This window comes from Carassius gibelio, chromosome B24, assembly GCF_023724105.1.
Source record: "Carassius gibelio isolate Cgi1373 ecotype wild population from Czech Republic chromosome B24, carGib1.2-hapl.c, whole genome shotgun sequence".
Lineage (NCBI taxonomy): Eukaryota > Metazoa > Chordata > Actinopteri > Cypriniformes > Cyprinidae > Carassius > Carassius gibelio.
The window spans coordinates 4,422,763-4,438,961 of record NC_068419.1 but is presented as its reverse complement, the minus strand read 5'-3'; the positions used below and the strand labels follow the sequence as shown (position 1 = coordinate 4,438,961).

General features: G+C 33.9%; 1 protein-coding gene across 1 annotated transcript in view; it reads right to left on the bottom strand.

Moving 5' to 3' along the window:
• The window catches only part of LOC128013181 (arf-GAP with GTPase, ANK repeat and PH domain-containing protein 3-like), a 99,853-nt gene that overhangs the window by 17,668 nt on the left and 65,986 nt on the right, over positions 1–16,199 (bottom strand). Inside the window, 3 exon segments of the mRNA XM_052595947.1 lie at positions 7,653–7,875; positions 8,680–8,770; positions 8,872–9,026. Coding sequence (XP_052451907.1) covers positions 7,653–7,875; positions 8,680–8,770; positions 8,872–9,026 — 469 coding nt within the window.

The window sequence follows — 16,199 nt, the reverse complement described above, 5'->3', positions numbered from 1 at the left end:
TTTATTATTAATACTTTTGAAATATAAAAATAAAACTTCAGTTATATCTAAAATATATCATATTTAATTAATTAAAATTATTTAATTATTTAAAATATAAACAAATATGTGATACTTAAATGCTGAAATACAAACAAAAAGTTAACATTAAAGTTATAATCAAAGTTGATATATTAAAGCCCACTTTTCACAACAAATACTGATGGATAAAATCAAGTCTCACTAAAGACTTCCTTTTGGATAATAATGTTCACTTTAAAATACAGTTACAAATGTTTCATTTAGACTAGAAAATGAAAAACATGTAATAATATATATCATGAGGTCAGATTCTAGCATCTCCTGACCCTAACAATCACGGAAACGGGAAAATGATTCCTGTAGCCTGGCCCAGAGAATCAGGAGCACATGAATGCACTCCAATACGGAGGAAGAAACAACAGGGCAATTACTCAACCCACACTAAACGACACACAGGGATTTATGAGAGGGTCCCTATGTAGTGCACATTCAAGGGGAGGCGACTTTCCAGGAAGACCCAAGAGCAATTGGACATGCAAGTGAAAGTGGACCATCAGAGACACAAATGATGAGGGCGTGGAGGAAGGTGAACGCCCTCTTCACCAAACGACCAATCGGAGCGCAGGGCCAGGAAGTGAATGGGTTCAAGGAGGTAAGAGGGGCTCAGAGGAAGGGGAACTTCTGAAGGGCCTCGCCGGCACACAAACACAAAACAACCCCCTGAAACTCTCAAAAGACACATCAAACAGATCCCAACCACCCTCCCAGCAGGGAACGAGTGTTTGTAAAGCAGAGAGAGGGAGGAAGAGAGAAAGAAAGAAAGAAAGAAAGAAAGGGGGAGTGTTTGCAGTGAGACAGTGTCGGTGTGTAGTTCACTGCTATGAATGACTGGACACTTAACACACACAAACACAGCTTCATGAGTCCATCTGATTCTCTGCTTCAAACAGAAAATATGTGAAAACTGTGCACAAAATTATTCTAATTAACCATATTCCATACAGTGTTTATTTTTTTCAGATAAGAAATGCATACTTTTATTCACCAAGAATGCATTTAATAGATCAAAGGTGACATTAAAGACATTTATAATGTTGCAAAACATTCCAATTGTAAAATTTTAAATGCTGTTCTTTTGAACTTTAAAGAATTCTGGAAAAACAAATGTATGATGGTTTCTACCAAAATATGAAGCAGCACAACTGTGTTTAACATTGATAATTATCAGAAATGTTTCATGAGCAACAAATCAGCATATTAGAATGATTTCTGAAGATTCATGTGACACTGAAGACTGGAGGAATGATGCTGAAAATTCAGCTTTGCGTCAGAGGAATAAATTACATTTTAATATGTATTCAAATTGAAAACAGCTATTTTAAATTGAAATAATATTTCACAATATTTACAGTATTTTTGACCAAATAAATGCAAACAAATGTCTGTATTGGACAAACAAGAGTAACATATTACTCACTTGCTGTTCAGGACGCCCTGTTTTCCAAAACTTTTTTTTTTTTTTTTTTTTTTTTATAAACTCATGGTAATACTTGTATTATTAAAAATGTACTGTCAAAAAAACAAAACAAAAAAAGTGTTGTGAAGCTAAAAAAAAAAAAGTCCTGTTTTAGGTTTACAATGGAAATCTTACTTATAGATAACTGCATTTGTTTCTGTAGGATTTTTACTACTGACATACTACCGAATATAAAAATAATTATAAATGATCATTTTACGAAATAAAATCACTTGTTTGAAAGACTATTTGCAACAAATATGAATAAAAAAGCAGCCAATCATTTGACCATCGTAACAATTGTGAAAAATAAAAACATTTCTTATCTTTTCCCAGGTTATGAGAGCACAAACAATACTTTGAAAAATGTGCCACATGAGAGAAAAACATATTTCCATTGCTAGAAGGCAAAAAGATAATGTGCGACAGCAAAAGCAATTCATGATGTCAAACATTTATCATTCCAGTATTAAAGTCAGCCGTCTGTATGTGCTGATGTATTTATAATCATGCTCCATTCCTGAAACTGAACTCAAACCTATAGTGAACATTAGTGTAAACTGCACTTTTTATGGTCTAATTGTCCAGTTTTTGTAAATACTGAGCAGAAAGATCATGCCATTAAACATCATTCTAGTGTCTAAACAATGGCTACCATATATTACTTCATGACTGAGCTGTCAATCAAACACTAGCTATCACCTGATTGGCTAAAACTAACAAACATTGCATTATATGGAGACAAAGCACTATTTGAACCCACTCTGTTCACATGCAAGAATCACTGCAACATAGGTGAAAAAAACAGTAACGAAAGCAAAGAATGAAAGAGAAAACAGGTGGGAAAGAGAGGAAGGATTGACGGCGTGTGAGGGGGGAAGGAGGTTAGTGAAGTGATTCATTTGTATTAGTGCCACTGCCCTGTGGCGAAGACGCAACGGCAAATTATTTCTGAAACAAACTGGAGGATCATCAGAGCTATTACCTGCTCTGGCCGAAGGGCACTGTGTGTGTGTGTGTGTGTGTGTGTGTGTGTGTGTGACACAATCGCTATCTCTTTCAGTCCAGCCACAAAAGAGCAAAGAAAAGGAGGAAAATAAAGAAAGACATCATATATAAATAGACACAGATACAAATCAGTGCTACTTCAGTATCACTGAGACATAGTAGTTTTTCTTCAGATTTTAAATTAGTTCTTATTTGTATTATTTGTTTTCATTTAAAGTTGTATTTTTTTTGTCATTCTCATTATATAGTTTCTATTAAATGTTACTTCAGCTTGAGTTATTTCAGCACATCTGATGTCAACTTGCCTTGACAACTAACAGAAAAAAAAAAAGAAAAAAAATACATATGAATAACTATATTTAAATATTGTATTTCAGGTAATTAAAATTGTATTACTTAAAAAATTTTATTTAATTTTTTTTTTGTTTCAGTTAATAACCCTGATACAGATATAAACATATCTTAGTGCTTAATTAGCATAAATGTTAAAACTCATCATTATACATTAGTTTAATCCAAGAGCAATAATCTGACGCAAGCGATTCAAATCAAAGCCAGACGTGTGGAAATGGTCAGCATCCCGTCTCACCAACAACTGAAGGAATTCTCTGTCGTGTGGCACACAGGTGCCAGGCAATTAGAGTCGACATGAAAACACATGCAACTGCCAATTTCTAATTTAAGCCCTAAAGAGCCTCGGATGAGCCGACCTCTGCAGCGCCTCTATCTTCTCTACCCCTGTAAAATTGATGGTCACAGCAGAATTCATGACAAAACTGTGTAAATCTATCATAAATCTATCAATCTGCTTAATAGAGTACATACAGAGCTCCATGATCGATTGACGCTGCTCAATAATTAAAACAATATTTAGAAGTTCAACAGCTGGAAACACATCAGCAGACACGCACGGGCTTTCCAAGTCAAAGCTGGATTCTAAAACGGTACAATAACAGAAGTTTGGGTGGGAGAAGACAACTATTTTTGACTTTTTTGTCAAACTTTTTTGTGAATTCAGTAAACTGAAACAAGCTGACAGTAATTTCAAAGGCAAAAATTGGCCAAATTTCCCTTAAATAGTATAAAAAAACCTAGCTCTACTATAATAGCATTGATAAGTAAACTAATTGCAATATTAATAAGTAAAATAAAACCCAACAAAATTTACCTTGAGCTTGAACAGAATTAAGAATTTTCATGTTTAAATAAATTCTATGATTTTAAACTTGGACTAAATATAAAAATGCTGAATAAATACAATTAAATAAATATGTATACTTTTAAATATGTGTTTTGCTTAAACAGAATAAATCGTAAAAACATTATACAACATAAAAACAATTAAATACATCACAATGATATTAAACGTTCATGATTAAGAAAAAAAATAATGAAATAATTTTTATTTTATTTTTACTAATAATTTTAAACTTTCATGAGCACTTGAACAGAATCAACAATTTAAAAAAAATCCAAATAAATAAATCCAAATGAATAAATTTCTATAGTTTCTAATTATTGTAAAATAAATAAGTTTAATTCAAATTCCATAATGTCTACCTTTCCTTAGAACTTTAATTATCTAAAAAAATAACAAAAATAAACCTAGTATCTAGTGTTAAGACAGCGGCTTTCATTATGATCCCACAGAGTAAGAATTTGTCACATATGAGTATGTGTGTTTGGCTCATGGTAAAGTGTGTATGCGAGTAATCTAGAGGCCATTACGGCAAGACTTGTCACCCTCACTCGGATGTTAGTTTTCACCTCGGTGAGGAGTTTTAAATCAATCCTGCCTGACTGCACGACACTAAAACCAGCCCGATTACTCATCTCACTGATGTCAAAGCACATTTTTAATGATACATATATAATTGACTGTGCAAAGGAGTGAATGACCAATGTGCAACAAAAACAAACACTCAAATCGTGACTCAGGAAATCTGCGGTCACTCAAAATTTAATATGTATTAAATTAAAGCTTGTAAAATTTTATTTAACACACACACACAGTTAAATGACACCATATTGAATAAATGTGCACTCTGAATACACACCATGTTTCACTGATTACTCTTTGGCTGAGGAAAATCAGTTATGACGGTAATGAGATTTTCAGTTTTTGTCCGAGCGGGGCGAGAGAATGAGTGAGCGAGCGAGAGAACGGGAGAAATGGAGGATGCCGTGAACCGTCAGATTCTCCTGACAATGAAAAACATTCCCTCCTCCGGCAGCGAGCCCGTCCTGACGACTGAAGTGTGAGGGGGATATCAGCATCAATAATCTTTCATCAAGTCAAAAGCACTCGGCTGCAGCCCGCCAAGCACTCAATAGATAACTGTGAGCCATCGCTCGCCGCCGAGTGAGAGAAAAGAACAGAGACAGAGAGCTGAAGCACCTCGGGTGGTCAGGAGATGGAAAGGGCCATCTTCCTTTACACGCTATCTGCTGCACGCACTAGGGCAGCTGTTACATCTTTGTTCACGCTCTCCACCGAGGGAAATCCTGACGCTGACTTACATACTATAAAGCAGCAGGTCACTCCACTGTCTTGTGGACAGATATTACAGCAGGTAAACAAAAGGTAAATTAATACACAGGCAGAGACAATCATAATTCAGAAGGCTGATTTCTCTGAATTCCCTCAGCAGATGTTCCCGCATTTTATCAAGTGATATCAAACACACTATTAATTGAAGATGCACAATATCTGTTTTAGTATCTGCAGATGACCATATTCTAAAATTACTACATAAAAGTTTTCCAATTATGGCTGTATAATACAATTTAATTTAATTTTTAGTACAATAAAATACTTAAAATAATATATTATATAATTATTATGATAATATATATAACACTTTAAGATAAAATGATATTATCAGTTATTTTTGTATTATTTAAAGAATACTATTTTTTTATTAATATAAAGAATTGTATTTTTTTTATATATATTTTCAGTTTTCACTTATTTAGATTTGTTGCAATTTTATGTACTTTTTTATTTTCTTTATTTATTTAATTTTTGCTCAGTTATATATATATATATATATTTATTTATTTATTATTACCAGGTAGTAATTTTAGTACTTCTACAAAATTTCTAAAGCTAATATTTCTTTTTAAAATGTCTTTCTTTCTTTTGTTTCAGCTTAATTTCAATTGAGAAAAATATCTAATAGTTTTAGTTTATGGTAATAACCCTGAATATAATTGTATTATAAAATATTTATTTTATTACCATATCAGCATCAAAGATTATATTCATGACACAAATAAATGAATAAAAAAGGATTACCAGATATCATAAAAACAGAATACCTATAATACAGGTCTTAATTAAATAAATACATACATAACATCTTCAAATTTGGTTTTCTCAAACTGCTTTTAGTAGATTTTTTTTTTATTAAATAAATGAGAATGTAAAATAAATGAATAATATTAGCCTCAGTAATGCTGAAGTCTCTATGGCATCCTTCAATTGAAATCTGTAGGACTTTGACCTGTTTAATCATGCACTAGGCCAAAATGATAAGTTCGGATGCTAAGAAAAGTATCAGCACATCTCTCTTCATCAAGCAACATACTTTTAGGCATCATTCATGTTTGTAACACAAATATGCATAAATTATGCGCTCGCTATATACTGTATATTAGCCGTCCAACAGCATGTCTCAGCCTGATCTAACTGATAAAAACACAAGTCAGAGTTCAGCAGCATTAGAATAAATCCTGCATTATGATGCATTAGACCAAAGCGCAGGCCGTGTCTGACGGGACTCGTACCCTCAGGAGTGACTGATACACCCCTCTGAGTGATGGATAGCTGTCAGAGCCACTGAGAGCTCTCAGTTCAGCCCCAAAGGGAGTGGTTTGGGACTCTAATAGTGTCCTTAATTGCCCCCAAAACCACTCTTTTCTCCAGGTCATTAGACAGATTGGGAGTGTGTCAGGCTTAAAGCGGGAAACACCTCGAGACATCGCCTGGAAGCGGAGCAGGTGAGCAGCTCCAGACAATGGTCTGTGGACCCTATTATCTCCTGAAACATCTCATCTTCTTCCAAAAGCAGTAAAGCACTAATGGAGCGATGATTGGGTGAAGACTTTAACACAGTGCAGTCATTGATCATGGAACTGACACTGGATGTGATGCTTTTTTAACATGCTTCCACATCCTGAACAGAGTTCAGATCTTCAAATACTACACTTCACTCTTAAATACTTACAGCTGCCTTATGACTTAAGAATCCACACACATTATTAATTAAATTGACCACAAGCTTGTATCCAGGCTATGAGTTTTCCCATCCAAGTTTTAAGATTAATTGCTTCAAAATGTGTTTTAAAATGTAAAAATGTTTTGTAGAGAATAAACTAGGATGACAAAATTTTAGGAAGAAAAATATCAAATTGCATTTGCTCTGATAAAAATGCCAATTTTTAATGCAAAGCTCCAGGTTTGCTGTGTTTTAGACATGCACAATTTAGCCAGAAATTATTTATTATGAGTAAATAAGATATTACGATTTTAATTAATAATAAAAACAATAATACAATTATTTTCATGCTAATATTAATATTTATGGATGTCTTCATTCATATTTGAATGTTAAACTATCAAGATTTTATTCTGGCAGAAATATGCAGGAAGCCTTTAAAGCTTCGATTTTGTTAAATTTTTGGATTGATAAACAATTTTTTATTTTTATGCATTTTATGCATTTAAAATGTTACAATTTTACATTTTAAAAGCTCCAGGTTTGCTGTGCTTGTTTTAGAGCTGCACAATTTAGCCAAATAACAACAGAGCAATATTAATAAAAAAAACCTAATAATAATTTCACACTATTAAGTGCAATTTGATGAAAGCACTAAGCCATATTGCTATTTTAGTTTTAAACTTGTGCAAAACAAAGGAACATTGCTAGCAAACTGGATGGAAACTTGGCTAGTAACACTATAAAGTAAAAAATAATAATTTGATTAGTTAACAAATCTATTATAAACATTACTTCAGTTCATAGGGCCTGGGAGATGATTTGTTGACTTTTAAAACAATCTTGTTTTCAAGGCTACCAGCTAATGCTTTGGACAGATGACCCACCTGGTGCTGTCCACCCCGGGTTTGGTGTATCCCTCCACACAGCCCTCCCATACACTGTTGGCCATGGCGTTCCCGATGGCCGTCATCACCATGCTGAGCTCCACAGGCCAGTCGTCCAGGTCCAGAGACCGTACGCGGGACAGATGGGTGCCCAGGTTCCTGTGCATCCCGGAGCACTCGATACAGATCAGAGCGCCGAGGTTCAGACTGGCCCAGTCCGGATCTGAGGGTTAGAGACAATTACAATTCAGTTTCCCTTACCAAAATTACATTTTATGCAATTCAAACTCTGATATGCTATAAGTGTGTTCTGATGGGTCCTTTTCAGCAATGACTATGGCAATATGAAACTATCTAACAAAAATAGATTTTTTTTTTATTTCTACATATTTTTTTTTAATTATTTGTATTATTTTACTATTAGTGTGTCAATCTACCCCCAAAATGTCTGTTTTTTATTATTATTATTTTATGTTATTTTAAATTATGTTATTTATATTAATTTGATCGAAACGACCATACAAAAATGTCTGGAAAATATTTTTATTAAGCTGTTCACATTATTTTTATACTATCTTTATTATTTAAATGTGGGTGAAACTACCCTAAAAAGAGAAAAATGCCTGAAAAATTATTTTCATTTAAATATTAAAATATCATATTTTTTTATTTTTTGAATTATTGTTTATTATTTCAATGTAGGTGAACTACCTAAAAAAAACAGAAAAAATATCTGATATATCTTTTTTTTACTAAGTTATCAATTTTTTTTAATTTTATTTATTTTTATTTATTTTTAATTTTATTATTTTAAAGTATAAAATAACAGAAATATGTCTTAAATCTTATTTATTATTATTTCTTTTTATAATTATTCATTTTTATTTTTTATTGTTTTAAAGTACTTTTTCACATTATACCATCATGCCATTATACAACAAAGTAAAAGACAAACATATGATAAAATGTCTAATAAAATGACTCGCTTCTTGTTCAGAAATGGGTGCCGTCACAATGTTTTACTCACTGGGGGCGTCGCAGTCTGCACAGAAGCTGTTTCCCCTCACATTCCTGATAGACTGGATGGTCACTGCATCACTCTGGCTTCCTAACCGAGACTATATGACATAACAATTCAGATATCACAGTTTGAAAAGTGCTGAAGGGTACATAAGGCATACTAACCTATTTCCACATTATCTAAATCAACACATCTTACCTTGTTCTTGCTGCTCTCACAGCACTGTAGACTGGCAAATATCTGGCTCTCAATGGCCTGAACCCACAGTTCTCTTTCTTCATATGTGGATGCCTCAAAATGCCACATTTGACCCGTCAGGGACACAATGATGAACTCAAAGGACTCCTCTTGCTCTGAAACACACCAAACGGGAGATGAGTTTGGATACGGTTTTAAAATGTTTAGTTTGCAAACTTTTCAGTGGAAATTATTTGTGTGTACACAATGAAAGCAAAAATGCTATGTGACATATTTAAAAAGGGGTTAAAGCAAGAAATAAATAAACTAAACAAAAAATACCTACGCCTGATTTTTTTTTTTTTTTTACAACTTTAACAATTGAAAGGATGCTATGGCAAAGTTATCGCTTTCCTTACTCAAACTGATTTTTTTTTTCATGAATATATGGTTGACCTGAAGAGTGATAGCTATGTCATAGACTAGGAAAGTGATGAGCTACATCACACTAGGGGTGTGACAATACACTTAGCTCACAAGATGAGACAAAATACACATCCTTGGTTCACCTAGAACAAGGCAATATTATAACAACAAAATATTTGTCTTTTAATCATAAACAGTAAAACAATGCAGTTGTATTTTGTAATATTTGAATTAATCTAGGGCTGTAACTAATTATCCAAAGCAACTTAGCATTCAGGCTATCAATTTTTACCTATCATGTGTTCCCGGGGAATTGAACCCCCAACCTTGCGCTTGATAGTGCAATGCTCTACCAATTGAGCTACAGGAACACTAAATAAAATAAAAATTGGCAATAAAAAGTGGCTCAAATAAAATATCAAAACAAAGCAATTACATGGTTTAATTGAACAACCCTGTTAAAATACACAATGTAATATGCCTATACATAATATATCAATTAAATGTTTATATTTAGCCAAATGCAAACTCAGAAACTTTTATTTTGAAATCATGACGTACAATAAATAGCATATTTAGAAATAGGCTGATGTATTATTATTCTCCTGTGTTGGCAAAGGTTTATAAATAATTTACAAATCTACAAATCTAGTGAGATTTCCCATTTGAACGTGAAGCAATACAATACAAAAAAGAGTTTAGCCCCTTTCAAACAAACAGTCTTTACTGGTAAATTACGGGTAAGTTACCATAAATAAATCATGCGTGAACAAGTCAATTTTGGTAAATTTGTTCTGGAATATAATTCCTATGGAGATGACATGATTAAGTTACTCCAAGCTGTTTACAAAGCTCTGCTGCTTTGTAATGAGTTTTTCTAAGTAAATATGCGCTAGATGGACATCTTTGACTATTGCGCCTCTCAGGTTTTTAATCGTGCTTCTCTGTTCATCAAAGCTGAGATTGGATATTATTATGCACGTCTCATGTTTATAAGGGTAAAAAAGTCTGAGTGGCTAGTAATGTTAGTTTGGTTGAGAGTGAAAGCTGTGCTCCTCTCATACCATTGGTAGGCAAACTCGAAAATACTATCAACAAGTTTTTATTGTTTTATGTAGGATTATTTTTTTCCGCAACCAAAAGCTGTATGCCGGAGATCCTCCATTGAGCCAGATAACTTTAAGCCTTGAATTACATTACACAATTGTCATATTTGATATTTATTAATAAATGTGTAGTTTAATGTAATTAATCAATTTTTTTTTATTTTGTTTGTGTGTGTGTGTATATATATGCTTACATATGCTAATTTTTTTTTCATTTTTATTTCAAAACTTTATTTTAAAATATTTGTATCTAAAAAAATGATATTAAATAATTAGTTCATTAAAACAATAAATTATTAAAAAAATATGAATTTGCAGATTAAAGAAACAAAAAAACATAAACATAAATGCCATTATTTCTTAGTTCCAGATCATCTTCACTACAGGCTGAAAATACAAACATTTAAATGGCCAATATCCAAGGTGCATTATGGGTATCTGCGATTAGTGTCACTTGCTGTTGTTCATCAGCATCGTAAAATCCAAGTGATTAAAAAGGTAAATACATCCATTAGAGTACTTATCTCATTACCAGTGAAGACTCATTATTATTGCAGCTGCCTAAATAGAATATAATGTGGGTTAATCATTCTGGTCACAGTAATTTCCACATCGCAAAAACACACGCGAGGTACTGCAATGTTTCTACCGAGCTCAAATGAGGGGCGAGAGGTGAAAAACAGACCATCATTTTCTGCAATTTGCTCAACATTCATTTCAAAACCATGATTACTTTGATATGTACAGGATGATGATTACACACGTGAGTATTATAGCCAATGAAGCTGCACGAGGCGAAAATAAGTTCACCGACTCGAACATTGCAGTTGTTCCACAGAAAAAAGGCTGTTTATTAGTATTAAAATGCACAACATAACACCATTTATTGACGCCCACTGTAAATGATCATTAGCACATTACTGAGGTCTCACTTTTAGACAAATTATTATGAATTATCAAGGTCACAGGCCAACCCCAGTTTTTCTTTTTCTTTTTTGTAAACCTCTCCCCTACATTGTGAGATATATATTTGACAGGGTTAGCAAGGATATAATATAATAATTAATTATCGATATAGATACTGTGTGTGCGCTTGTGTAAGTGTGTGTGTGTGTGTGTGCATGTGCATGTGTGTGTATATATATATATACATTATACACATTATTTAGTTCTCAATTTTAAAGAATTTATCATGAATTATCAGGAAATGATTAAATAATATTAAAATATAGAATAAAAAAAGAATATAAACTACAATTTAAATGTAATTTTTTTCTATATTATTAATGCATGTAATGCCTACTTTTATGGATTTAACGAATGAAAGCTACTTTATCTTATTTATTTGGAACTTAATGAATATGAAACAAAAAGATAACATTATTAATAGAAAATGTACATTAAATGGTACATGGTAGAAAGTCTCTACCAGATGACATTTCTGCTATCACACCGCCCATCTCTAAATAAAACTCCACACATAACTGTAAATTTCGATGAAATGCTGAGCATGGTTTTAAGGCAGCGGTTAATCTTGTGAATGTGAAGTATATAGATCTCCGTCTGCTCTCATCTCCGATCAATAATCTCCATATGATGACTCGAACGCATGCAGATGATTGTCAAAGACTCCCGTTCACTGCATGGCCTCGAGTGACCGGCAACAATCCAATTCGTTTGACACCCTCCTCAATTACCCGATTTATTCACGGGACTTGACTCCAGGCCAGAGATCAATACAGAGCCAGCAGCTTTGTGTCTAAATCAAGGACTAAAGGGTGAAGGTCTGTCGCCCCAGTTGATCTCTCTGCTTTGTTTACATTTCATGCTTCTTTTTGCTGGAAATTAACCACCGATGTATGACGGGATGCACAATTCATGTGGATAAATCTGTTGCACAAAGCTCTCTAGTAGTATTTTTTTCTTAATGTGGTCAAAATAAGGTTTATATTTTAATTAAGTTTAATAAAGTTTACTTTTTAGTACCAAAAGCTTTTATTTCTATTTTTAATTTTAGTAAGTAGTGATCATGCAAACATCTTTCTTAAGTGCACATATTTCATATTTTAGTATTACAAAAGGGAATACATTTGGATAACGTTTTGGATGCGGTGACAGTTTCTCTCCTGCTATTATGAAAAGCAATACAATTATCTCGCATTGCACTGTCCAACGATTACACACCTCTGCATCTGAACACAGACAATTATTCTGTTGACTGGCCATCTGATAAATTAGCCATTACAACAGGTAATTTCAATATGGAATTATTAAAAAACTGTTTCTGATGTCAGCAGCTTGAAACCACAGAGAATAAAGGACAATCGACATTCATTTTGTGCTTTAGTTGTTCGGTAATTGTTATTTCAGTAACATTCCTTCAAATAAAAAGGAGCTGCCTAATTAGAATCTGAATGCACTAAAATGCTGTCTAGATAGGCTCGCTAGGTTTAGAAACATATTCTTTACCTCTGTACTCTCTATATACAGTGGTCAAAGTTCATAATTCACATCCAAATTAACAGCAGTTCATTTTAATAAAAATAAAATCATTTGACCATAAAAAAGAGAAAATGGACCATTAATTGTTGCATGTCAGGATTAATCCAAATGTTAGGCTTCAAATATAATATTATATTTACATTTAGGTTAAAGTTTTTCACTTAAAGCAATTAAAAGTATACAATAAAATAAAATAACTGGTTTATTTTATTTCAATATTTTTCATTTTTTTTTTTAATTTCATTTAATATTAAATTTAATAATTAATTATAATTTAATAAAATTGCAACAATTTTGCAACAAATTTGGAGGAAAAACATGTCAACAACTGTGTCAAAACTAATTAAAGGTTGAGTAATTGTCTAGAATAATTAGATCTAGAATCTAAACGACGATGAAGCTCAAAAGTTTGAAATTGTTTAACATACTTTCATATGCATTAATTTAAATTCTAAAATAAGGAAAATGTCTCAGACAGGTGACTTTAGTGATGGTCTCAGAAAATAAAAGTGGAAATGCACTGCATTAAAGGAAAAAACGAAAGCATTGTATCTACAAAAATTACCCGAAGACTCTGAGTTCTGTTGATATAAAATGTGCAATAACACCAGCTCCCAATCAGCCACTGGTGCTCAGAAATTAGCAGTAATGAGACGGAGCGGAGCAGGTTCTGCCCGAATACATCCAGTTAAAATCCAATCTGAGGGACTGGAGGCAAAGAGGGCAGAAACAACTTACCTTAATTAATACGCTACAATAAAAGAAAGATAACAACATCTAAAACCACAGTCTTTCTCTCCTCCTCTCCTCTTGGCTCTTGTGATCTTTCATTCATGTTTCTATTTACACTGCATTCACACTCAGACACACAATATAGAGTACACTACAATTTTAAAGGTTAAGGGTTGGTAAGAATTAAAAAAAATGTTTTTAAAGTCTTGTATCCTCACTGAGGCTTTATTTATTTGATAAAAAATACAGCAAAAACAGTAATATTGGGAAATATTTTTCATAATTTAAAACAACTGTTTTCTATTTTAAAGGGGTCATATGATGCGATTTCAATTTTTCATTTCTCTTTGGAGTGTTACAAGCTCTTGGTGCATGAAGAAGATCTGAAAAGTTGCAAAGACTAAAGTCTCAAATCCAAAGAGATATTCTTTATAAAAGTTAAAGAGTCAACCATGCCCTCCTAAAATGGCTCATACAACCCCCCCCCCCCACATCTCTACATCACTATGTGGAAATATTTGCGTAATGCTACCCAAATGTTCATGCAATGAAAGGCAGTGTGGTTTCAGTAACCGCAGTTAGTGTTGAAGCAGTCACGTCAGGGAGATGCTGTGTGTTTCTTGGCGAAAGCAAAAGCACTTTACTTGGCCTTCCGAAAGTAGATGCATTTAGGAATCTTTAAGATTATTTGCAACAGAACAGCAACACATTTTACACAGGTAATTCCAGCTACTGGAAGTATGTTCTGTTATTAGTTTAAGTATTTACTATTGAATGTTCAAATGCGGAATTTTGAGCATTGCACGCACGTGTGTGTGTGTGTGTGTGTGTGTGAAAGAGAGAGAGAGAGAGAGAGAGAGAGAGAGAGAGAGAGAGAGAGAGAGAGAGAGAGAGAGAGAGACAGTCACATCACAGTGTAATCAGCTGTCTTAACCGTCCGTGGCTTGTGTACTGCAAACTCATACGAGCTTCTATTTGTCACGTGACTCTTCCTCTTTCAGGCTTGAACTGATCATAAACCTAAGGACATTTTTAACTGTCTTTACATTTATTTTGAAAGAAGAAGCTCGAGAATAATGGAAAAGGGTGTTACATTTCCAACGAGTGCTTGCAGTGTTCGGCCAATCACAATGCACTGGGTCAGTTGGCCAATCAGAGCAGACTGCGATTGTCGGAAGGAGGGACTTTGTAGAAAACAATGCGTTTGAGAGAGGAGGGCCATAGAGAACCTACAATAATGTGCAGTATTCGAAAAATAATGTGTTTTGAACATTAAAGCAAATACACAAAATAATGATCTTTTAAAAAGCATCATATGAACCGTTTAATACATGTTCAAATGTAATTCATTCATGTGAGGCAAAGTTACATTTTCAGCATAAATTTCTCCAGTGTCACATGATCCTTCAGAAATCATTTTGATATGCTAACTTTATGCTCAAGAAACATTTCTTCTTATTATCAGTGTTGAAAACAGCTTTCATCTTTTAATAAACAAAAATGACTTTAATGTCACTGTAGATCAATTTAATGCATTCTTGCTTAAAAACAGTATTAATTTCTGGGACTTGACTGCATTCATCAGGAATGAAGCATTTTTTTTTTCTTTTGAAAAATATGTACTGATAAATCATGCACAATAAGGCCATTAACATTTATTAAAACACTAACTAGGGTCAATTTTGGTCTTTTATTTGAGATACGTTCCAGCAACCTGAACACCCAAAAACAAACAAGCAAAAAAATTCATAGCAAATTAGCCCAGAAAGCAAGAATGAAAAAGAGGAAAACGAATTGTGCATCCCATCTAAAGGAGGCTGATGCTTCTAGTCCAAACGCCCTCTGGGTCAGACGCCTGCTCCAGTACCACATCTGGACCTGCCAGTGTGACCCGATTGCTATTCTGTCAGAGCACACGGCCACGCAACCACAGATCCATCACATCAGAGCCGCACGAAGCCGCGAGGGGTTGATGTCAAGGTGTGTGTGCATGTGTGTTGCTTTACAAACTCCATAGGTTGACAATCTTGAACTAGTACACTAAACAGGTCTGGGCCTATAGAGATGCTAGCTGGTGTCTGAGAATTAACGGGCAGCTGGGAGGAACCAGACCTGCCTGTGCCATCTGTAAATGTCAGCGGCAGCGTTTGCTCATTTTACACATCATTAAAGGCAATATTCCTAACCTGTATTAGAGCAATCAGCACCCGCCCATTACTGACACGGGCCTGGGGGGATACGGGCCAAACACTGAGGAGGCGAGAACGCACTCACCATCTCCATCACACACACACACACAGTGTAAACAATAACACCCCTTATACACACAGCACTTCAGACAATGAACTGAAGGTAAATGCAGACATAAACACACCCCAAGAATGATCTGATGCATGTGAATGTACAAATATATACAGTACATGCAGTCGCATTTATCTTCTTTACAAGGTCTAGCAGAGGCAAAGTGTTTCAGAGAACCAACGCATTCAGTCCAAAAGCACATGAAGCTTCATTGGCTGCCGGCTGTCTGGAAGCTGGGCAAGTGTATTTATCAGCCTGGAGGATCAAAACAAGTAATGCCAC